Source organism: Ursus arctos, unplaced genomic scaffold, assembly GCF_023065955.2.
Source record: "Ursus arctos isolate Adak ecotype North America unplaced genomic scaffold, UrsArc2.0 scaffold_3, whole genome shotgun sequence".
NCBI lineage: Eukaryota > Metazoa > Chordata > Mammalia > Carnivora > Ursidae > Ursus > Ursus arctos.
The window spans coordinates 47,842,736-47,867,102 of NW_026622985.1; the positions used below are offsets into that span (position 1 = coordinate 47,842,736).

General features: G+C 35.1%; 1 protein-coding gene across 13 annotated transcripts in view; it reads left to right on the plus strand.

Moving 5' to 3' along the window:
* The window catches only part of HDAC9 (histone deacetylase 9), a 906,012-nt gene that overhangs the window by 443,389 nt on the left and 438,256 nt on the right, over window positions 1-24,367 (plus strand). For all 13 annotated transcript variants that reach the window (XM_048213039.2, XM_048213041.2, XM_048213042.2 and 10 more), the window contains one exon: window positions 20,229-20,470. In XM_048213039.2, coding sequence (XP_048068996.1) covers window positions 20,229-20,470 — 242 coding nt within the window. The remainder of the gene's footprint in view (window positions 1-20,228; window positions 20,471-24,367) is intronic.

A 24,367-nucleotide genomic window follows, 5' to 3' on the forward strand; every position in this document is an offset into this window, starting at 1 on the left:
TCCAAGGCCAGTCTTGTCACTGTCTTTCTCTCCTGGCCCACATCTGGTGTCCACAATACACCCACACATTAGACCTATTGATCAGGTGTTCCATCCTTTCCCACATGGGTTCAACTACCTTCTCAGCTCTGGTTTCATCCATTAGATTTCCTAGACATGAGTCAGAAACCGGTCCACCCTGTGTCTAAAACTTCAGAAAGCCTATCAAACTCTCTAAGTGTGTTCTTTGAAGCCATTCTCACTAATCTTAAGGTGAGGGACAAGCAAGCTTTACGTCACTAGGGAGGAAGGGGTAGAGATGGGGAAAACATTGACACGCTCTCTCTCAAGAATTCTCATCTCTTTTCTCCACCTCCTCGGCCAGTTTCACTGAAGCTCTTTTACACCTTTGAGTGTTGAGAAGCCAACAGTGTTGAGATCCCCACGCTGGTTCTCAGTTTAGTCCGTTGCCGTCCTGCATGGGTGGTCTAAAATGCGGGAGTAGTTGACACCATATTTTCCTGGGTCCTCAGCCAAAATAGAGACAACTATTTGGTAACAGCTTTGGGAATATAACTTTTTAACTTTTATTTAGTCTATGAGATACTTTTTCATTCAGATATCACATTTTAAGGTCTATTTGTTTTGTATTTGCTTGTCAGAGGCAGTAATGCTGGCTGCACTACCTAAGTATAAGCTTAAATACCAAAGATGGGTCAGGATGACCCAAATCTTGTATTTTCCTGTACTTACTTTGATTGATTATTTATTCACTTGAATAGATAGTATACGATGTGATCTGAAATCTAAAATATGCAAGGGAAAATATAATGACAAGTACAATTTCCTTGTGCCCCATTGTCTTAGTCACTTTACCTTTCTTTCCAAAAGGCAAATATTTTGTTAGTTATTTTAAAAGTTAATTTAAAAATTAGTTTTAAAAGTTAATTTGTTAGTTATTTTAAAAGTTAATTTAAAAGTTAATTCTGGAAATCTCAAGGTTCATCCAGATAATTTATAAAAAACGATTTCCTAACTGCCTTAGACTTATTGGACTTAGCCTTCCGTATATATTACTTCTCAGGTGAGAGACTCCGAGCATGGAATATAACCTTGCTAAACATTGGTATTACATCTGTAAAATGGAAATCATAATACTAAAGACTTTACAAAATTATGAGAATTAACTGAACAAAATAGTTTTAAAGGCATTAATACAGTTTCCGTAACTGTATATTCAGTTCAGCAAATGTTAACTTTTTAAAGTCCCAGGCTCTGTGTCATGTAATATTAGCTTCTGCTTCTTCCCCAACCTTGACATTTGTCACTCTGCCACCAACATCCTCTCTGTACCTCTTGTGACAATAATGACTTGATGTTTCCTGCATATGCCCAACTCAAAAACTTGGCTGTATAAAGTGCACCCATGGCGGCCTTTGCATATTTCTCATATTATGCTTCCTCACCATAGTGTAACTGAATATTTTTTCCCCAACTCTGTGCCTTGTTCAATGTTTTGTTACTCTATGTAGTGATTGACACATAATCAACATTTTGTATTTGTTGAAGGAATACTGTGATGAAGCAACCTCGCTGAGGGCCAGTTGTGTTTTGACAGAGGGGAAATGGACAAAGGTGAAATATTTCGATGACATGAGAATTGTGGTGACCATAGGACTCAGCTCGCCTAGAGTCAGAGATAGAGCATGGTGAGGAGAGAGGGGTTGTTAAAGAGAAGGTAGGGGGCAGAAAGGAAGGCCCTGGAAGTCAAATTACATGTTGAAAAATTTTACCTGTACCTCACCTTGTGTCATCCTCTCCTCCAGACATTAGGAAGTAAGTAGTTCTCCAATTAAGAGACTGGAACCCATGCAGCCAACTACATGTGTCCCTACATATACTGTATTGGTTAGCCCTAAACAGTGCAAAGTGTTGGGGGGAAAGGGAATAAGAAAATGAATCATTTTTCTCTCTTACTTGGAAAATCCAATATTTTGGTTAAAAAGTTGGAGTCAGTGTTGCGGCATTTTAAGTCGAAGTTTTCACACAAGCTGCTCCAAAAGAAGCTAGTAATAGTATGTATGAAATCAAAAATGTAACCTTCACAACTAGATTTAGAAACACTAATAAGGCATTGACAGCAACCAGCTTTAAAATTTCTAGAGGAAACAGAACAGTTTTCAAGCTACTACCTTTTGTATTTCTGAAATGAAGAAATATCATTTTCTGTATATTAACTTTTTGTTATTTCTGGATCTCAGTATATTTAGACAATTTTATTAGATTATTTTAACAACTTAATTGAGATATACCATAAAATTCACTCATTTAACATGTATAATTCAATTTTTTAAATATATTCACAGGGTCATGCAACCATCGCCACAATCTAATTTTTAATACTTTCATCTACCTTAAAAAAACTCATACCCATTGGCAGTCATTTCCCATTTCATTTCACTCCCCCCAGCTATAAACAATCATGAATCTATTTTATGTCTCTATAAATTTACCTATTCTGTATATTTGATATGAATGGAATCATATAACATTTGGTCTTCTATGACTGGCTTCCTTTGCTCAGCATAATGTTTTCATCCATGTTGGCACGTATCAATACTCTATTTTACTGTTGCTGAATAATATTCCTTTGTATGGATATGCCACATTTTATTTAACAGTTTATCAGTTGATGAACATCTGGGTTGTTCTACCTCTTGACTGTTATGACTAATACTGCTATGAACATCCATATACCAGTTTTTGTGTGGATGTGTTTTTCATTTCTCTTGTTATATATACATAGGAATGGAATACTTGGATCGTAAGTGCTTGTCAACACTTGTTATAATCTTTTTGATTACAACCATTCTAGTATCTCACAGTGGTTTTAATATGCATTGCTCTGAAGACTAACGATGCTGAGTATCTTTTCAAGTGTTTATTGGTCATTTTTATACCTTCTCTGAAGAACAGTCTTTTCAATCCTTAGTCCATTTTTTATAATTGGGTCATTTGTATTTGTAGTGTTGAGTTTAAACTCTTACAAGCTTATTTGATATATTCTGGATACTAGACCCTTATCAGATATATACTCTTCCATTCTGAGAATAGATGTTACTATTTTCAGCACAAACATTTTAATTTTGAGGTAGACCAATTTATCTATTCTTTTCACTTGTGCTTTTGATTTTGCTCTTTAAGAAACCATTGCCTAATCCAAGTCACAAAGATTTACTTTTATGTTGTCTTCTAAGAGCTTTATAGTTTTGGCTCTACATTTAAGACTATTATGCATTTTGAGTTCATTTCTTGTGTAGGGTGGCAGGTAAGATACCAGCTTCATTTTGTGTGTGTCTAAATATCACATTGTCCCAGCATCATTTGTTGAAAAGACTAGTTATTTATTATAAATTGCCTTAATACTCTTGTCAAAAAACAATTGATCATAAATGTAAGGCATTGTTTCTAGACTTAGTGCTCTTTCATTGGTTGACATATCTGTCTTTATGCCAGTGCTTCACTGTCTTGATTCCTGTAGTTTTGTGGTAAGTTTTGAGATCAGAAAGTGTGAGTCCTCTGCACTGTATTTTCTTTTCAAGATTATTTCTGCTATGCTATTCGTTTCCATTTCCATATGAATTTTAAGATCAGATCATCAATTCCTGCAAACAAACAAAATAAGCCTAGGAATTTGGTAGGGATTACATTGAATCTGAGTCAATTTGGAGAGTATTATTTCTTAGTAATATTAAACCTTCTAATCAATAAACATGGGATGTATTTCCATTTATTTAGATCTCCTTGAATTTCTTTCCAAATGATCTATAATGTCATGTACAAGTGTCACAGTTCTTTTGTCTAACAATTTTATTCTTTAAAAAAATAATAATTTTATTCTTTTTTGATGTAGCTCATGTTTTACTGAACTTTTATTTAGTCTGATTGTATTTACTGATCCAAAGTTTCCAAGAATTTCTAAACCTACTGTAATGTGGCTTTGTACAGTTAGGAAACTTCTGTGACTAAGAAAATAGTTTATTGTCATTTATGTGCTCCCATTTTTGTTGTCAAAAGATTTTGCTCCTTTAAGAAAAAAAAATCCTATGTTTCTTTGCTCTCTGATTTTAAAATAAATAAAAAATTCAGTATCACCATAACTCTGCTACCATAGTTTAAACATATCAGTGATACTATAAAAAGAATTCCTATTTGTTTTATCCAGTTGGTCTTCAAATCTTGCTGACTATACTCAAAAATATGTCTTAAATGCATCATCCTTTTCTTTCTATTCTGTGTTGAGTAGCCCTAATTATTAAATGCTTTTCTTGTGGTATTCTTTTGTTGTTGCCATTAGCTTTCTAGTTGTTTCCCCATCCTCTGGCCTCTAATATCTTGTACTCACAAGTTTTGTTTATGACCCCTTCAGACAGATTATATTTTCCTCTTTCTGTGATTTCATAATGTAAAGTGCTTATTAGCACAATACCTTTCTCAGAGAAATCTCTCAAAAATTGGCACCCATCAAGATCGCTAATTATCTGTTCAGATAGTATTGCCTTTATCATATTCTATACCATTCATACATTTTCTCAATTCTCTTCCCTTAGATTCCCACCCTACTTAGACTGTAAATATTTTGATAGAACAAGTCCTCACCTTTCTATGTTGAGGGCCCACATAGTTTGGAAATAAGAAAACTGAGTTAAGTAGGGCTCCTGGGTGGCTCAGTCAGTTAAGTGTCTGTCTTTGGCTCAGGTCACGATCCCGGAGTCCTGGGTTAGAGCACTGTGTCGGGTTCCCTGCTCAATGGGGAGTCTGCTTCTGCCTCTCTCTCTTCTGCCCCTCACCGCACCCCCAGCCACTTGTGCTCTCTCTCTCTCTCAAATAAAGTCTTTAAAAAAAAAGAAAGAAAACTCAGTTAGGTTGTAAGAGTACAACTGAAAAAAGCTGTGATTATAAATGAATTAATCTGCCTTGCTTTCATGGCTGCCAAATTATGGATAGTAGTAACTTGGTGAGAGCTTTATGGATCAACAAATGAGATACTATAATTTTCTCAAGTTTGAAGTGGTCCTTTTTTTGACTTGCCTATTCCTCTTAGGCTTCCAAAGACATATGCTTTTTTATTTTTATTTTTTATTATTGGGGGGTGAGGGGCAGAGGGAGAGGGAGAGAGAGAATCCTAAGCAGGCTACATGCCCAGCGCAAGGCCTGACGAAGCGCTAGATCTCACAACCCTGACACCATGACCCGGGCCGAAATCAGGAGTTGGATGCTTAACCGACTGAGGCACGCAGGTGCCCTGACGTATGCATTTTTAAAGAAGACATATTCCTGGCTTTATTTTACAATTTGGTTTTATCTATTCTATTTGCATAACGAGGGGAAGTCATCATATAGGAATTTAAGCTAAGTGAAAAATAAGTGCTCAGTTCTAACGTACAAAAACATCTGAATCTAAGATGCTAAATTTTAAAAGTAATTACTTTAATTCTGAGTAACAGTTACATGCACTACCATATTTACATTCCTTCCAGTTATTTGTACCACATGCTTATGGTGTTTGTTGGGTCTTTGTTCTTAATTCTTTTGGTTAAGATACTACTTTTGTACTAATATTTGACTAATAGGATATTAAAATAAAATTCAAAGTATTCTTCATTTCAATTTCATACCTTCTTTTCCTGTAACACATAGCAAATGCCATTCTCTTATTTTTAAGCTCGCCTTTGGGTTCCACTGTTCCCTATGCTTCCCCTTATCCTTTTCAACGGTAAAATCTGTGACTGTAAAGGAGCATGTCTTAGTTTCCTTTGTATCTCAAATGCTTAAGCTGACTTTGAATGAATGTAGTTTTCAAAGTATCCCATCGTTTGTTTATCATATAATTTAAAATTGAGAATCTAAATATTTTTCAAAGGGAGGAGAATTTCTGAAAGTAATTTCTTTCTTAGCATCTTAACATCCAAACTCTGCTTGCTCACAAGATGACTTAATCAGCACCATATCAGAGACAGCTTGCTGTGTTTACCATTGTTAGTTGGGCCAGCATATGTCCAAAACAGTTGGAATGAGAAAAACAGCATTGACTTGGAGCCAAACTAGAGAGAGGTGGGAAAAAAGAGTGTTTAGCTATTAAACAGGACCAAATGCTTTGGACGGTATAGGATACTTTGCTGGGGGGAGGGTGGGGTGGAATGTTTTAACTAAAAAAGAAAGGTTTGGTTCATCTCTAAATGCACTGAAAAAATAAAAATAAACTGGTGATGAGGCTTTAATGTTACTTCTGTGAGACTTTGTAAGTAATGTCATCTTTTTATGTTAACCAAAAAAGGAAATTCTAAGATATTTAAATTGTAAGTAATTTTTTTCAGTTTTACTTTTCAACTTTAGTTGTTTTTTTTTTTTTTTTTAATTCCTAATTACTGGCAATATCCTGTGACTTTATTAAGCAATGTGAGTGCCTTCGCTATCCGTCACATTTCATAGAATCAGAATAACATACCCGATCTCTCTCAAACTGGGTATCAAATTGCTCTATAGTAGCACTCGTAAGTGAGGAAAATGTTTATTCTTATTTTTATAAGCAACGAATTACAAAATATAGGTATTTTTGTTCCTTACACCCCACTGAGAGACAACTCTTGTAGAAAAAGATATGTTTTCATTGAAACAGAAAATGGAAAGTAATGTTTTGCTATTTACAATGGAGGGTTTGAGGAAAAGTTTCCAAACACCACAATCAAGGAATAAAACAATTTTGACCATAATTGGGTTTTGTATCTCAGGCAAAGCTTGCCCTTGGGTAATTTTTAATTAGATAAACCTTTTCTAAAGGAGTTTCTATTTTCCATTCTCTGTCATTTTCTCCTATTTGGTAGGAGTTTTTCTCTTCCCTCCTAAGACCCCTTCTTTTCTCTGGTCAGAACCTGCCCTGCTGGTGATTGATTTACCCAAGGAGGTCAGTGAAGGCCAACAGTAATTGCCTCCCTCATGAGATAGACTTTCTGGTAGAGATTAATATATATTCTATATAATTTGGGGGTGGGGAGAGAAAAGCTTTGGCACTAGAAAGAGGCTTGAGAATCATCACTTCAGCCTCTTTGCTTTGTTTGTTTTCTACATGAGGAACCCAAGTCCCACAGAAATAGAGTGAGCAAGATTAGAACGGCAGACTCAGTTCTCTTTCTACCATGTTCTGCTTCTATCCTTTGGCAAGATATTGGGCATGAGCCAGTGATGGAAAGAAGATTGATAGATTAATTTGTACGTTGCTTTGTTCTCTAAAACAACTGGGTCCCATGACTGAGTCAGGTAAAACACAGACATGTTTTTAACAATGTGATCTTACCAATGAGTTTGGGGAAAACATTTTCAGAATAGCATAAAAGATGGAAATGAGGTTTGTACCCTGGGACTTGGAGGTGAGGGTGTACAGAGAAGGGATGGAACTGTGTATTCACAATCAGAATCGCTCAGGCCCTGAGGCTTGATTATCAGGTCAAGTGTGTCAGGCCTGGCTTCCTCTTTTCTGAAGATGAGTTCTTCTTAGGAGGTGCCTTAGTCTTTTATGCAAATGGACATCTGCTGTGCCAGCCCCACCTGCTCTCCAGACATGCCCAGAAATTTCTGAACCTTGGCTTTGACTAAATCCTGCCTCCTGCCAACGTTACCTTGAGACAAATAAACCCAATTGAACAGCCTACATAAATCGGACAGACACATGACTAACTCAGCAGGTTGAATTTCCTTACTGACCTAAGGAATCACACGGGGTTCTAGCTCCTTCCTTCTCCCTGCTACCCTGGCAGGGAAAGAAAACCTAAGTAACCCCTATACAAGTGCATTTCTCTTAGGACAAATAAAAATTGCATCTATTTTTTGCTCTCTCTTACATCTTTTGTTTCACCAAGGCAATATTTACTTTTTAAAATGTCTTTCAATGATTACAAATTCCAAACCATTGATTTAAAGCATTTTTTAAAAACTAGAACTTAAATTTTTGTTTAACAAATGAGTTCTCAAGCTGCTGAAAATCCTCTACCAGTCTGATCTACATTATGTTATGAATTCTGTGGAAAATAAAATTGAAACCATTGGATTCAGAACGGCTTTGCTAAGCTCTATGATTAGCAATGTATTTCCTATGATCTTGGGTTACATTAATTTAAAATTACATTAATATCTGGAAGAACATTTGGGTAACTGTTTTTTTCCATAAGTTTTTTTTTTTTTTTTCCCTTACAATGCTAACTACTAGGGCTATTTTGTTTGAGGCACCAAATTTCTGTAGTGGTTTGGCTACAGATCTATCACCAGGGCATAATAGCCAACCTTGTAGTAGTATTATTGCAGCTTTGAGGTACATGTGATGTTTCTTTAAAACCTCAAGGTTTTAAAATATTCAGTATAAACTAAATCAACCCACACATTATTAACAAAAATTTTAATGTCAAATAAACACAATATCCTGTAATTTCTAAACATTCCTTTCCTAAACTCATTCAAATGTTGTTTTCTATAAAATGTACTGGTCTTTTGAGTACACACACACACACACACACACATATAAAATTATATAGCAACTGCTACGCAGATGGGAGCAGTCTATGTTTTTTATTTTATTAAAAGAAATTTCAACTGAACAAATATTTGTTCTAGATCTAGCTTCACGTGAGATATGTTATCTCTGCTTCATGGAAAAGAGACGAATTAGAAGGAAAACCTACCTGAATTGTTTAGTATGGAATATCATAAAGTGACTTTCATTTAACATCATTCTAAATTGATATTTACCATGAATTTAAGTAAGCAAAATAAAATAGCACTTTAAAAAAAAAGATGTTGTATACGTGATCTTGCAAAAATTAACTTAAACCTGTGTAGTGTTCCTTATTATCACCTGTAAACTGGGGATAATAATAAGGCTGCTGTATGACATGAAAAGAATTCATGCAAAAATGATAACTAGTACTCTCAGCACATATTGCTCACTTAAAAATGCCATCGTGCTTATTTATATTTTTGTTTTCCAGTTAATCGCTTAATGCGAAGAACAAGCAACAAAGCCTAAAACTAATATATCAATCCAATGAAGATACTTAGAGCTTCTTTTACATGGTGTTTTCCTTGCCAGCCTTTTCTGCTTCCTAATTATGTAGGGTAGAGAATAGAGAGGCGGCTTAGAAATTTGATTATCACAGAGAAACATCACTGTGTGACAATAAAAAATGGCTATAGATTCTCTGCAGCAGTTTGAACAGACTTTTTCTGTCAGGGGCAAGGAGTAAATATTTTAGGTTTTGCAGGCCATCCTGCCTCTGCAGCACTCACCCCTGACTTTGTAGTGCAAAAGCAGCCAGAGCCAGTGTGCAAATGAATAAGAGGGCCTGTCTTCCAATAAAACTTTATGAACACTGGAGTTTGAATTCCAAACAATCTTCACATGTCTCTTTCCTTTCCTTTCCTTTCCTTTCCTTTTTTAACCATTCAAGAATGTGAAAGTCATTCTTGGGTCATAGGTGGTAAAAAATGAGGGTGCTGGCTGGGTTTGGCCCATGAGCCATGGTTTGCTGACCCCTGCTCTACAGAATCCTGTTTATTTTTAATACCTTAAATCACTTGTTTCTTTTTTTTTAAAAAAGATTTTATTTATTTATCTGACAGAGAGAGAGAGGCAGCGAGAGAGGGAACACAAGCAGGGGGAGTAGGAGAGGGAGAAACAGACTTCCCGCTGAGCAGGGAGCTGATGCGGGGCTCAATCCCAGAACCCTAGGATCATGACCTGAGCCATAGGTTGACGCCCAACAACTGAGCCACCCAGGCGCCCCTTAAATCACTTGTTTCTTATACTTTGTTTGTACAAAGTGTACCACTTCAAGTTGTAGACTGATCTTCTCAAAGCTGTGCTTAAAATATTGAGAAGCGTTTTGTAATGCTGACAGCTCTCTGAATACAGGCCATTCCTATAAACAGATACTATGAGTTCTACCAGAAATAGAAATTTTAATGACATCTAATTAAATAGAAACCAACAGAGAAAAATTATTACACTTTCTTATGCCAGATTATGAAGGTCTTTAATTAATGCACAGAAACAGGAAATATATATAAATATATATGTATAATTTTTTAAATCAGATTTTTCTGACAATCTTACAGATTTTTCTGTAAGAAAAAATCTTTTCTGTAAGATTTTCAGTAAGATTTTTGTTCAGGCCTTTCTTTGAGGTAGATCCTTCCACGTATCTTCTAAGTTGTGCCTTAATGGCTAGAGATCATCCCTCATAAGGCACATGGAATCATACACCAAAAAAAAAGCTTTGAAATCAGAAAAAAAAAGTAAACCACCGCAGTCTATCCTGTCAGATCTTTTCTCACACTGTCAAAAAACAGCTGCCTCTTCCTTTTTGTTACTACTTACTTTCTTCAATTAAAAAAGTAATCTAAAAATTTATGAACAACACATTTAAATCTCATTAACACTATTTACAGTTAATTATGAGTCAGTATCTCCACCTCTTATACAATCCAAGGGGATTTAGTTAATCAAGTACTAAAGATAACTTCATTATTAGGCAGTCTTTACCTGTGAGTTAGTGGATTCAGATTAGAAAGTTAGGTGAATTAAAAAAAAATTGTCTAGACTCAACAAAATTTTCTATATCTAAAAGAAAAGGATGAAATACCAAATTTGCACTTCCTAAATACAGAATTGTTTCTTAAAAAAGCATCAAAACACAGGTGTTAGGAAAGATGCTTTGAACTCACCTGAAAATACACAAATGTGTCAAAATATGCAGAAATGTGTTCTACTACAAATCTCTCTATTGTATGTATTGGCGATTACAAGTAAATGGTTCTCTTGACCTCTAAAAATAAAAATATGCGATACTGTTTAAACAAAAAACTTGTCAGTCTCGTGTATACTATGGTATACGCCAACCTGAAGTGCATAGAGATTAAACTGGATACCTGTTTCGCAAAACTCACAAGTAAGAGTGGAGTGGCTAAGATCGTGGACTCTGGAACTGAATGGTGTCTGTTCTCATTCCTCTTGTACAACTTAGTAGCTGTGTGACTTTGGCGAAGTGCCTCTGTGGCCTCCGTTCCCCTCCTCTGTGAGTAAGAATCATAATCGTGTCTACCCCGTAGGTAACCAGAGAGTCTAACCTCATATAGTGTTGTACAAAAGAATAAATGGATTAACATTTATTTTATAAAACATTCAGAACAGTGTTTGGCACATAAAAAGTGCTGGTATCGGTGTTGGCTTCATAATTTAAATTAAAAGAAAGCCACTCTCCAGACTGACTAACATTATGGTATCTTTGTTCTTAACCAAGTTTAGAAAGCCAAATTTGGAATCGGCATAGGGAAGTCACATTTTATTAGAATGCTCAAGCCCTGAAAACTTTGCATAATTCCAAGCTTGCATAATTATTTTAAAACTCACATATTCAAAGTGCTTCCTGACAAAGGATAGTGGGTATTTCTACTTATGAGCAAAAGTGGTGCCACCATGTGGCAATAACATAAACACAGGTGCCAATGCATTTGTCTGGCTAGATTTGAAATTATGCAACGTTAGATGAATTTTTTATTTTTTAACATTTACTTTTTCCCCCAAATTGTATGTACAAAGTGAAACTTTATTATTTCCAATTCAAAAATTCCAAATTCCCATAATTCCATAAAACAGTAATGCATGTTCTTTGAATGAGGAACAGTAATGTAATTTGCCTCTGATCTGAATTTAGCAAATAAAGAAATAATGCAGTTAGAACAGTGATTTTCAAACTGAATTCCTTGGAGTCTGGATTCCCAGGGAAGGAGCCAGAGCGGAAACTAGTGGGTGAGACATCGGTTCCTGCTGAAGAGTTGTGCTCGTGCTGCTTTTATATGTTGGGGCTATTCATAAGATTTTATTTGAAGAAAGTGTCCAGCTGTTTAAAGAAAAGTTTTTAAAAGCCAGTGCAATCCTATATTAGAAGGTTTTAGTGGGACTTTAAGACTTTTCGTTTTGTAATAAAGATTTCCTCAGAACTTAACAAACAACCCAGACCTGGAGAAGAAGGAGGAAAAAAAAAAAAAGAGTGCATTGGTTGAAATCCTAGTCCCTTTCCCAGGATCGAAGATTAGAGGGTAGAAAGGAAAAGACATGGTTTGGATCAAAGAGGAAAAGAAGGGAAGCATCATGCCTGGCATTTCTGCTCTTTTTCCCTTCCTGCTTTCCTGCACCTTTTAATACATGCTGTTGTCTTGAATATGTCAAGCATTGGAACTCTCAGAAAGATTGAAATATTTTTTTTTTACTGGTTTAAGGTAACTTTCCTGGCAGGATACAAGAACCAATAAAAGCTCTTTTTTCACCATCAAAAAACAATACAGCTACATATTTTTGCAAACAAGGGTTCCTGAGAGAAGAGTGGGAACACATTCTTTAAAAAAATTGTATTTGCTGACTAAACAAATGTAACTGGGACATGGAGTGTTGTTAAGGAGGGGTATCTGCTGAGAGAGCTTTTTGGTCAATCAGTATTCATTAAACTGAAACTTATGAATTAAACTTATTTTACACATCAGATGACGGCCTAGAACACGGAGTTAGAAGGAAATCTGCTGCTTCAAATATTAGGTTTTCATAATAGGAAGGAAGTGTTGTTAGCCCTTTGCAAACAGGAACAATTGAGCAATTGCCTGTAACCTAGAAGAACATATAAGCTGTAGGAAAATGTATGGGGAAGGAAACAGTCTGTCCCCCCTTCATTGTAGTTCTTGGAGAAGTCAGTTCACTCGTCCCAGGTGATGAGTGTTCTATGTGGCTAAATAAATAACTTTTTGGATTATTTTAAAACACTGGAATTTCTCATCTACTGAAGGTTTCATTTATAGGTATTATTATGTCAGGTTAAATTTTTATCTCAAATTACAAAATAATACGGATTAGGTGCTTAGCTCCTATTACCTGGAAGTCACAGAGATTGGCTTGATCTTGTTTCCATACTGCAAGAAGCTCAATGAAGCTTTTACTTGGTTCTCAACTAGTGAGGAGCTAGCAAACCCTGCAATAGTTTAGAACTAAGTGGGTATTACAAATGAGTTGGCAATTCATGTTTGTGTTATGGTTTGTTATGACTGCTTAATTCAAAAGCATATTTGCAGAGAGGGAATTTGAATTAAGTAAATCAAAATAGTAAGGCTTTGATTAAAAAGTTAGCTTTCTTTAACTTAAATGTTGATATTTCAAGGCCTACTGAAATTTTAGTCATTTGTGGTTATTTTTGTTTCCTGTTCAGACCCCTGGGAAATAAGAGAATAGTAAATCAAAGCCCAGATTGCTTCTTGCATTTATTTTCTTTTCATTTATGCCCTGTATTCGTGCACTGGAAGAAACTAAAGACATGTATAACTTGAACAGAATCACTTTGAGGGAGAATTGTATTTCCGGACTAATCAAATTAAATAATTCTTGTTATAAAAAATTATTCTTTTCATGTTTGATAATTTCCTAATTCTTTTTTATTTCATGATGGTCCTATCATAAATAGAGACAGTGGAAAATCAGCTAAGAATATTTGTATTACTGAAGGGAAGTTTGGGCAGCTTTGTCATCAGACTGAGGATGTATGACTTGTTTTCCCCTTTCTCATGTTTGATGTTAGGCACACCCAGATTTACTAATTTACTTTTTCAGAGAAAATGTGCTTTCCAAGATAGAAAGGATACTACACATTTCAATGAAAAGTCTTCAATAAAGGGTGTTCTGTATATTTTTTTTAAATCAATTATTGGTTGTATGCCTGGGTGGCTCAGTGGGTTAAGTGTCTGCCTTCTGCTCAGGTTGTGATCCCAGGATTCTGCGATCAAGTCCTGCATTGGGCTTCCTGTGGAGCCTGCTTCTCCCTCTGCCTCTGCCTCCCTCTCTCTCTCAAGAATAAATAAATACAATCTTTAAAAAATTTTTAAATCAATTATTGGCTATTTTAGATAAAACATTAAAGAATTTTGATTAAATAACTTTAAGAGGATTTATTCTTTTCTATTTAAATTTAGTAATTTAATTCTTTTTCAAATTCGAGAGGAAAAATTTCTGAGCTTGCCGAATGCTGGCCTAATGTTCTGATAATATAAATGGGGCGATCATTTACAAATTAAGCCTCTTGTTTAGGTAATCCTGCACCGTGGCCTGTTCTTGGTGATCCCTGCTGAGACAAACAGCATGGGGGGTAAATTTTATTTTACTCGGGGTTCCCACCCCACTTTGGTGGTTGTCACCTGTCAGTACTCTGAGCTTTAAGGGTACATTGGGATCTGGGAAATGTGAAATGACACATTAAATAGAAAAATATTTGAGGTCATTTTTTCCCAAATACTTTCTCACTATTGCCAGAAACTCATTCAGTTATCAATAATTTAAACAGTCAAATAATATTTATCTGAAATTCAAGTGGTCATAAAGACCTAATAAGTAATTGCTTTAGGATTTTAATTGGGCATGTGTATATGTGTGACTGTGTGCACATGTATTTCTAATTTCATTCCCATGTGATTCTCCTGACCATGGAGAGTCCTGGGGAGAAAATAGAAGAGGGCTCAGGTGGGATTCTGAAACACCAATATCATTGCCTTTCATGTATCATGTTTTCTACATAAGTTCATGGTTTGATCTTCTGCAGGAAAATATGAGCTCTCTGAAGGCTTTCCTTATTTCTCTTGCTAACTAAAAGCTTTTTTGTTATTTCATAGGGCTTTACAAATACTTGCTGAATAAAGGAATTAATGAAAAATGATGTTAACCTGATGATACATAAAAGCAATGACTACAATGTTGTTTTAGATACATACAGCCCTAAGTAGTCTCTGATATTTTCTTTAGATGGTATAATACTTAAGAATTTGTGCTGCAGTATAGTTATTGAGACAAAGGACTTGATAAGCAAGATACAAACAAGCATCAGATAGCTTTATGCTCTGATATAACCAACAGGATATAAGGAGTAAAAATGTAAATAAAATTACAAAATTGTATATGTGTAGTTCCAAAACATTTTTAGAAGGAGGTGGGAGGTAATAGCTGATTTCAGAAAAGGGAATATCGAGGTGATTTAAATGGGTTTAAATCAAGTTCATGGAGCTGAGGGAAGAAAAAGACTTGAGTTCTTGTATTTATTTCCCAAAACCCATGGATTCTACCTGAAAAAAAACTATCTTCAGTGATCAAAATTACCAATGACAAGGAAGTGGCAGTGAAGCTAGAATCTATGCCCCATTGCAGAGCAAACTCTTAAGATTGCTCACGGCGAGATTGACAGACAGTGCTATAGTTAGGACAAAGACCGTAATGTGCTACTTACAGATTGTCATCTACACATTCCCCAAGACCTCTTCAATTTCTCTTCAAGAAGGCTCACAATGAAAACTGCTTATGTTAGCTGATCAGATGATCAGAGCAACATTTTTTTCTCCCCAAATCTAGCACTTGTAGTTCATATGTCCACTTGCCATTGCTTATGGACAGCCATTTCCTTGGTTTAATAAAGAACTTAATTTCCATGTAAACTGGCTCCGGGCAGCTTTGGTGATGCTCTACCCCGAGTTGTAGCTGCTGTAACTATGACTATTAACTGAGATAAACATGGTCCTAGTTTTTATTGCATTTCTTCAAGTTTTAATTTTTAGCTGAGTTGACGCGTACAAATTGGGTGTGAGATTGTGCCTGTGCCAATTGTTTGTGCAAACCTGTAGTTTGCACTCTACTGCTTTGAGATCTCACTTCAGAGGAGCAGCATGAAGTCTTCAGCCATAGTTGTGATAGTTGTAAATGGTCAAAATTGTGCATTCTTCAAATTTTTCCATCTGCGGGGTTTGTAAATTGTTCACTTAAAACAGTCTTAAAAAATGGATTCTTGTTTGTAAGTCTGCTGACAAAGATCAACCAGAGATTTCTGGTTTTGAACATATGAAAATTCTCCCTACTTACCTGTTCTATAAATAACAGTATCTAAAGTGAAGACTTAAATACTCCTTGGTGACAAGGTTATCCTTCGAACTCTGAATTAACACTTCAAAAAATATTTTTAAAAATTTGTTGAAAAAATTAAGTTACAACCAGAAACAGGGTATGTATGTATGTTGCTGAAATAAATGTGATTATTATACACATCTATATGATCTGGGATTTTTATTCTGAAATGGGAGATTTTTGTTTCCACGTTCATTAAAAACTAAAAACTAATTCTAAAACAAAATTGCATGAGTTGATTAATGCTAAACAGAAGAAATAACTATCAAAGAAGCAAGAAAGACACTGGAGAAAGAGTGAACAGGGCTTTTTGTAAAGTGATAATTAAGACTAGTTAATATATATTTGGAAATGTTCTGACTGGGCATTTGGTATTAGAATAATAATATAAATACAACATATATATGTGTTGGCATGCAGTTGAAATCTCAGACAAACATAGTGATTCCAAATAAAGTTATGAGGTCTTGAGCTAAAGTAATTGAGATCTGTTAAGAAAACATGATTTGTTTATAACTAGTGCTACTAATAACTACAGTTTGTTGCATCAACTTCTAACTTATGTATCACTGGCACCTGTTCTAAGTAATTTATAAGGAATTTGCATGTTCCTAGACAAGAAATGTTATGAATAGAGATGATTCCATTTCCTCACTGTCAAAATTGGTTGTTAATTTTTCCTTGTAAGTTGATTATTTCTAATTATGATAATACAGCAGCTGTGGACAATGCCCTTTCTTTCACATTCTGTGATATGAAAGTGACTGTAACTTGTTGAAACTCAGCCCTGGTCTTATGTTACTATTATTGCTTCTGGGGAGGCTCATTAGCCTGTCACAGACGCTGTAAGAAAAATCCATCATTTCTTTTGGAATACGATGAGGCTTTGTCACCCACAATGCAATTAATATTGAAAATAGAAAGAATGGTTATGATACGATTATGATTAGCCAGAGATGAGCTATTGTCCGAGTAACAGAACTAATCCAGCAGGCCAAAGATGACCTACACAGAACCATCAGTTTGCTGATTGCCATTTCTCTCTGAGTTTGATGAAATATTCATGCCTTTGCTCTCCTCTCTGCAAGCACTATTGATTTCTTGTATAAACGCTGCTATATTTAGTCTAGACAAATGGAATGTGGATTGCTGCTGAATAAATTGGATGAAAGACTGGGATCTTGCTTGCTGCTTTCTCTCGGTCTTGGGCAATTATTTATAATCAAGAGCAGTTTTTGTAAGTTGAGGGTGATTTTTCACAATTTAGTGATTAGTCTCTGAACAAAGGCAAGCAGTTAGACACAATCATTTCTGTTGGGATAGCAGGTTAAGAAGTCAAATTACCCTTTGAGGTTTACAATAGCTGTTTTAGAGAGTTCTGGGACTTCCCCCCCCTTATCTTGTTTTGTGGGGAGGGGGTTTTTAGGGATTTGATGTTCACAGTTTATAGATAAGAAGAATGCCAACAGGAAGAGACCCCGGGGTCTCCTGAAATTCTACATTTTGTCTTTATCAGGTTAAATTCTGACCTTTGTTTATTGGGATTTCCATGTAAACACTGGGGACTGTAGTTTGGTCTTTTTGATGCAAAAATGAAATACATCATTAACAGTCATTGCTTTTGGTTGGAATTATGCCAACTCTATAAATTAATGCTCAAAATCTCATGTTACTCCAGAGTCTTGATTGAAAGTTCTACAGCAGACACTGCAACTAAGAAATCTTACAGGCCATCATCCTCATTTAATCCCAAACTTGTCACAATTACTATCTTTCCTTTCATGAATATCAGTGTTTTAGAAGATACCATCCCACCAAACTATGTTTTATTAATAAATCGTTTTACAATTTTCATTACAATGACATGTGTAGTACCATCAATGCAAGCTTCTGATCAATACATTGAAAAGTGACCAGTGTTAGCAACCCAAGATTGATACCAGCCCCCCTCCACCCTACCCACAGGTGCATACCACGTGCCTTGTACGCACATGCAATTCAAGTGATAAGTAAGGACATTAATGTTTCATTTAGTATTTGCAGACTTAAGTTCTACAGACAAGATTTGTTAGCCTTTCTCGATTCACTGAAAATAGCTCTTAAATCCACATAATTAACTTTGTAGTTTCCAACCTGGAATCTACAAATCTAAGTACTTACAGTAGTAGTCAGAGTGTTAGATGCAATTTGGAAAAATACAGAAAAGTAAGGAAGGGAAAATTATTTCTATTTCCACCCCAAATACAACTATCTTCTGTTCTGTATCTCACCAGTCTTCGCTACAAGAATTCAGAGACTAATACAATTAAAAACACACTAGAATATATGCTGTAAGAGGGCTGGAATTTTTGTCTTTTTTGCTTTCTTACTGAACCTAACATCTAGAATGAAGCCTTGGAATTTAAGATTCTCAGTAAATGTATATTGACTTAAGTTATATTTATTTAAAGAGTTATCAGAGGGTATATGTCACTTTTATTACTGTTTCTTCACTTAATGTTGTAATGGCATTCTTCATGTTCCCATAAACATTACTTTTAATGATTGTGTGTTTTTCCACCATATGGATGTGACATATTTTACTTAGACATTTCCTTGTAGTTGGTGGATTTCAATTAAAATGATAATACTTCAGTAAACAGTATGACATTGAACTATATTTTCCTGTTACTATTGTCTCCTTAAGATATATTCCTGCAGTTGGCAAACCTGAACCAAATAGTAGAATATTTAATGATTCTTCCTACATATCACCAAATTGTTTTTCAGAAGTTTTAAGCCATTTGGCAGAACCACTTGAAATTTATAATTATCTACTTGGTCATATGCTTACACCACACAGTGGGGCATCATCACACATGCATATACATGAATCATATAAGAGATACTTAATGTTTGGAAAATGATGCCTTACTTTGACGTAAATTTGCATTTCTTTACTAGTAAAGGTAAACTTATAAAAGTTGTTTATTTATATTCCTTTATTTTCTTTTTTCTGTTTTCGTTTTTCTGAAAGTTTTAATGTTTTTATTTTCTAGTATTAAATGGGAATCTCATACAATTTTATTTGCATACTTGCTGTTAATATTTTTTTTTGTTAGCCACACAGTGTTGATTTATTTTCATGCACAGAAAATTCCATTTTTATATAATTAAAAAAAACCCAGAGCATTTATTGAGATATGTGCTATATGTTGTGAGTCCTTGGAGTGAATTATCTCATTTAATCCTTTTAACAATTCCATGTTGTTACTGCCTATCTGCCTTGTCTATGAACTTTTGTGCTTATACTGTCCTACAAATTATCCGATAGAAGTAGTGCTAAGAATTTTATATATATTATCTAATTTTTTAAAATTTAAATATCCAATAATTATTTTTGTCAAATTAATTATTCTCATCCGGTCTTTGTTCCACTGGTGGTTTGATTTGTTTTAAGCTTCCTCGCCATTTTTGTGCCTTACTCATTTTAGGAATAAGGTAACTGAAATCCAGATTATCATCATTGAAAAAACAGCACATAGAGACCTGGCGACTTTCACGTCTTCATGTTTAGACCTGGCACCATAGTTGTGGTTGATTAACTAATCTACTCACCATCTGCAACATTTTAGCATGCAGATTTGTACTTTTTCTTTGCCAGGACCAGCAGCCCTGCAGATACATTGTTGAAAGCTTTAATTCTTAAGGAATTCCTTAATTCTTGAGGAGTATATCTTCTAATATATCTTCTGACTCTGATTACAAACTAACACACTTGCAACTGTGGAAATTGAGTTGTGATAGAAGCTTCTCTATTGTAACTTGGCATCTTTTCTTCAATAGAGTAGCATTTTTTGGTCCTAAATTGACCTGACTTGTGTAAGTGGTCCACTAGCGTAAGTTTTATGAATGACTTTGATACCAGGCAATAATTGGATTCATCTCTTTGTGGTTTTCGGTTTTTTGAGGGTTTTTTTGGGGGAGGGGGCAGGATTCATCTCTTTGAAAAGAGAAATTTAGAAAATTCATGAGGGTTGCTGGGTGAAAATTAGCATAGGGTCCATTTTTACCAAAACTGAAGACCTTTTATCATTGTTGTAAAAAATAACTACACTTGTTTTCATAAAATTTGTTGTATAGAGTATAATGTCTTTTATTTTTGTTTGTTTGCAAATCAACGTACTAATTTCCTATGTGCTCTCATGTCCCTCCCCCCCTTTTTTTCCTCCTGTTTCTCTAGTGGATGTGAAATCAGAAGTTCCCGTGGGCCTAGAGCCCATCTCACCTTTAGACCTAAGGACAGACCTCAGGATGATGATGCCTGTGGTGGATCCTGTTGTCCGCGAGAAGCAGCTGCAGCAAGAATTACTCCTCATCCAGCAACAGCAGCAAATCCAGAAGCAGCTCCTGATTGCAGAGTTTCAGAAACAGCATGAGAACTTGACACGGCAGCACCAGGCTCAGCTCCAGGAGCACATCAAGGTAGCAAATGTTTCCTTGCCTCTGACCTTTTCACCGAGGAAGCCTGCAACAGGACATGAGCATAAGGAGCATTGGGAGGGGGGTGAGTTTCACTGTGATTAAGACATGGAAGTATGGCCTGGAGGAAATTGTGATTTTGCTGGTGAAAATCTTGGGTAAGTAGTAAGAATGCTGACTGAAAACCAGCTTTGCTCTTGGAGGGGCCTGTACCAGTCTCAACCATTAGTTTATAGCATCAATAGTAGGGAATAGTAACTTTCCAACCTCTGTTGAGTTCGTCACCTACATGATTTTGTTCATCGGCCCCATCTGTTCTCCACCAAGAAGAACCATGAGCCTGGGAAGATCCATTTTATATTTCTAAAGAATCTGCTTAAACTATTTATCAGAAACAATAAATAAAGAGAGAGCCTTTTTGTTTTGTTTTTGGTTTATAAGTGGATTTTTTTAAAGTTTAATTAAATTCCAGTTATTTGACGGATAGTGTAATATGAGTTTCAGGTGTACAATATAGTGATTCAGCACTTCCATACATCACCCAGTGCTCATCACAGCACGTGTGCTCCTTACTCCCCATCACCTGTTTCCCCCACCCCCCCACCTCCCCATATAAGTATATGTTCTGAATATATCCTAATTTTCCCCATGAAGAAGACCTCATAATGTATACATTTAAAATAATAACATAAAAAGCTCAAGAGAATTATATATGAAGAAACTGATGCAAATGTTAATATTTTTATATAAGTTTAATAGGCTGCAGATAAGAATTTATTGAAAGAATTTTGGAAGTAGTTGATAGTTTGAGACCCAAGTTGTGTAAATTATCCTAGGAGAAATATATCCATGTCCCAGAATTTTTTATGATAGACTATTTTGTTGTCAAGTCATTTTAGATGTATCTGTGTATCCATGTCTTCTTGTATCTTTGAGATTAATATCACATTAGCTTTATTTGTGAAATGTCTTTCAAATTCTTGACAAAGACATTTAAAACAAAGCTATTTTGGTCTGATTGAGTAGATGTTTAGTTTGAGTTTGTTATGACAGTAATATAAAGCAGCAAATACTTATAATAAAATGCCATTTTTATGTCTATGTCCTTCAAAATGATGCAAATACATGTTAATTTACTAACGCAATAAATTACAGGTTCTGAACACTTGATCTTGCATATCAAATACAAGCACATTTATGTCAGATTAATATAGATAACTAATCTATGTGAATATTATAAAATTTTACCCCATTTATATGAGTGTCTGAGAAGGTAAAAGTGCTATCTTCTTCCCTATGTCCTTTCTTTTTCAAGATACTTCCTTAGCCTGAAAGACCTATTTTATCTTCTTTTCCAAAAAAGCTTTGACATCTGATATAAAACGTCATAGTTTTCTTCTTTAGTGAACTTTACTAAAAGAATTCTTACAATTTATTAATCTATAAGATGCCTTAAAACTAAGATTGGGGATTTTGTTTTGGGTCTCATATAGAACCAGTAGCTCATGGCTGTATTTTGTAGAATAGGAAACCTTCATTTAGTTTATAGACTTATTTTTAAAGCATTATTATTTGACCCTTGGAAAAAAATCAGGAACATTGATGTTTAGATTTCCTTCTCCATTCATTCTTGGCATGTTAGGATGACAATGATGAATGAATACAATTTATATTCTTCACCATCCTTTTAAAAGTAACTATATAGTTCATTTTGCTGTGGTACCTGATTCATGTTGCACTGAATACAGGGCAATAGTAATATGTTACTGCTTTAAATACTTCGCTTCATTTATATTTGATACCTTTTGTAGTTGTAAAGATCAATATAAAATTTTTTGAAGTAATGTATTGTTTCATTTTACTCACAAGTTAGTAGTTGCAGGTAGGCGATTAATTGTTACTTTAGCTCAAGCAAAGTAGCACAATAGGTTTACTGACATCTGGAAAATATAAGAAAAGAAGAGGCTCTTGACAGAAAAAAAAATTCCAAGATAGTTAAAAGGAAAATTTAGTTTTTGAAATGATTTTCCAAAGTAATAAGCTGTTTTCTCAGAAACTAAAGACCTACTTTAAATTTCCTTTTAAGTTTAGGAAGCTTTTTACTTTTTACTTTTTTTGTTTTATTTTATTCAACATTTTTTATGGGAAAGGCTAAGTTGATGCGTTTAACATTCATTTGAATTTTATGTTTATGAGGAGCACACAGTACATGAAGCTTTACTTACATTAACATTTTGAATCTTTGGCTTCTGCAATCAACAACATCTGATGAGTCTGATGTTGTTATCCCATTTTTCCACTTAGTAAGCTGAGGCAGAGAGAAATACTGAAACTTGCCCAAGACCACACAGCCAGTAAATGGTTGTTCCAAGATTTGTAGTCTTGCCTTGTCTCCCATCAAAACTACCAAAAATCCTCCTTGGTCAGATATCAGAACATCTGAAACTGGGCAGTTGATGTTTTCTTTCTTTCTTTCTTTCTTTCTTTCTTTCTTTCTTTCTTTCTTTCTTTCTTTCTTTCTTTTTTTTTTTCAATGTCAGTCCTTTAATCTCCAATAATGAATAGTAGCTGTGGAAATTAAATTATGTGCTTTTCTAGATTCCTAAGATAGATTAAATTTCAATTTCATTGGGGCTTTGGTTGAAATCAATTTCTCCAACCCCAGTAGCTGTATAGAATTAATATTTAAGGCAGAGTTTAAGCGAAGTTATACAGTTTTCTTTTGCAATGGTGTATCTAAAATCATCCAGTGAGGGACTGATATATCAAAGCCAAAGTGCCAAAGATTTTAATGTGAAGAGTAACCAGAAATGCTTCTACCCGTATCCTCCAGAAGAGGTGAGGCTATCATGGTTGGCGTACAGAGTTGGCTTCCCTTTGCTCCAGAGTAACTTTGACGCCATTCCACAAAGCTTTTTGTTTTTGTTCTCTTACTTTACAGCCTAAATTTCAGAATTTTAAGTATCTATCTAATATAAACAGCAAATTACACCAACTTCATTAGAACTGAGATCTAAAAACAGTAATAATAGTTGAAATCAGTATGGTTCAAACTTAAAAACTAAATTTCATGTGCATTCTGAACATAATGTGTGACAGAGATTATTTCTCTTCCATATGAGAAACCAGGGCTTTGAGTAGTTTAGTAAGGTGCCTAGATTTCGTATCTAGTAACATCAGAGCCTAAGTAGAACTCAGAATCTTTAGTTACTCCGCAGTGAGCATGTTTACTAATATTCATAGATACCTATTTCTCCATCTGAGAGAAAACGGACATGTCAACACAGTTATTAAGAATCCTTCGTGTCCATGTTACGTATTGTTTGGAAGTGAAGTCAAGGGATTCAGACAACCTGACAGTAGTTTGTTTAATGGAAAGGATTTCGTTTTGACCAGTCTCTAATCTGAAGGTTTTTGCCTGCTGGATGAATGAATGAGGCTTCTGCTGTTTCGAGAGAAAAGCCTACTATGGATGGATAGATACATTATTCTGAGAACATTCTCTGTAAGGTTTTAAAGGTTGTTTTAAAGATTCTATATATTTATTTGAGAGAGAGAGCAGGAGCAGGGGGAGTGGGAGAGGGAGAAGCAGGCTCCCCGCTGAGCAGAGAGCCCAACTCTGGGGCTCAATCCCAGGACCTTGGAATCATGACCTGAGCTGAAGGCAGATTCTTAACCGACTGAGCCACCCAGGTGCCCCAGGTTTTGAAATTTTTAACATTCATTCTGTTTCGGGTAGACTTCCCCCAAATTAACTCACTTCTCACCATTTCTTCGATTTGATTGTTTTCATACCATTTCTCAGGATAAGAAATGAAGATTTCAGTTGTTTATTTATAATGGAGGGACTCGATAGAGCAGACTTCTGGGCCATTCTTGCCTTTGCCTGTTTCTTATATT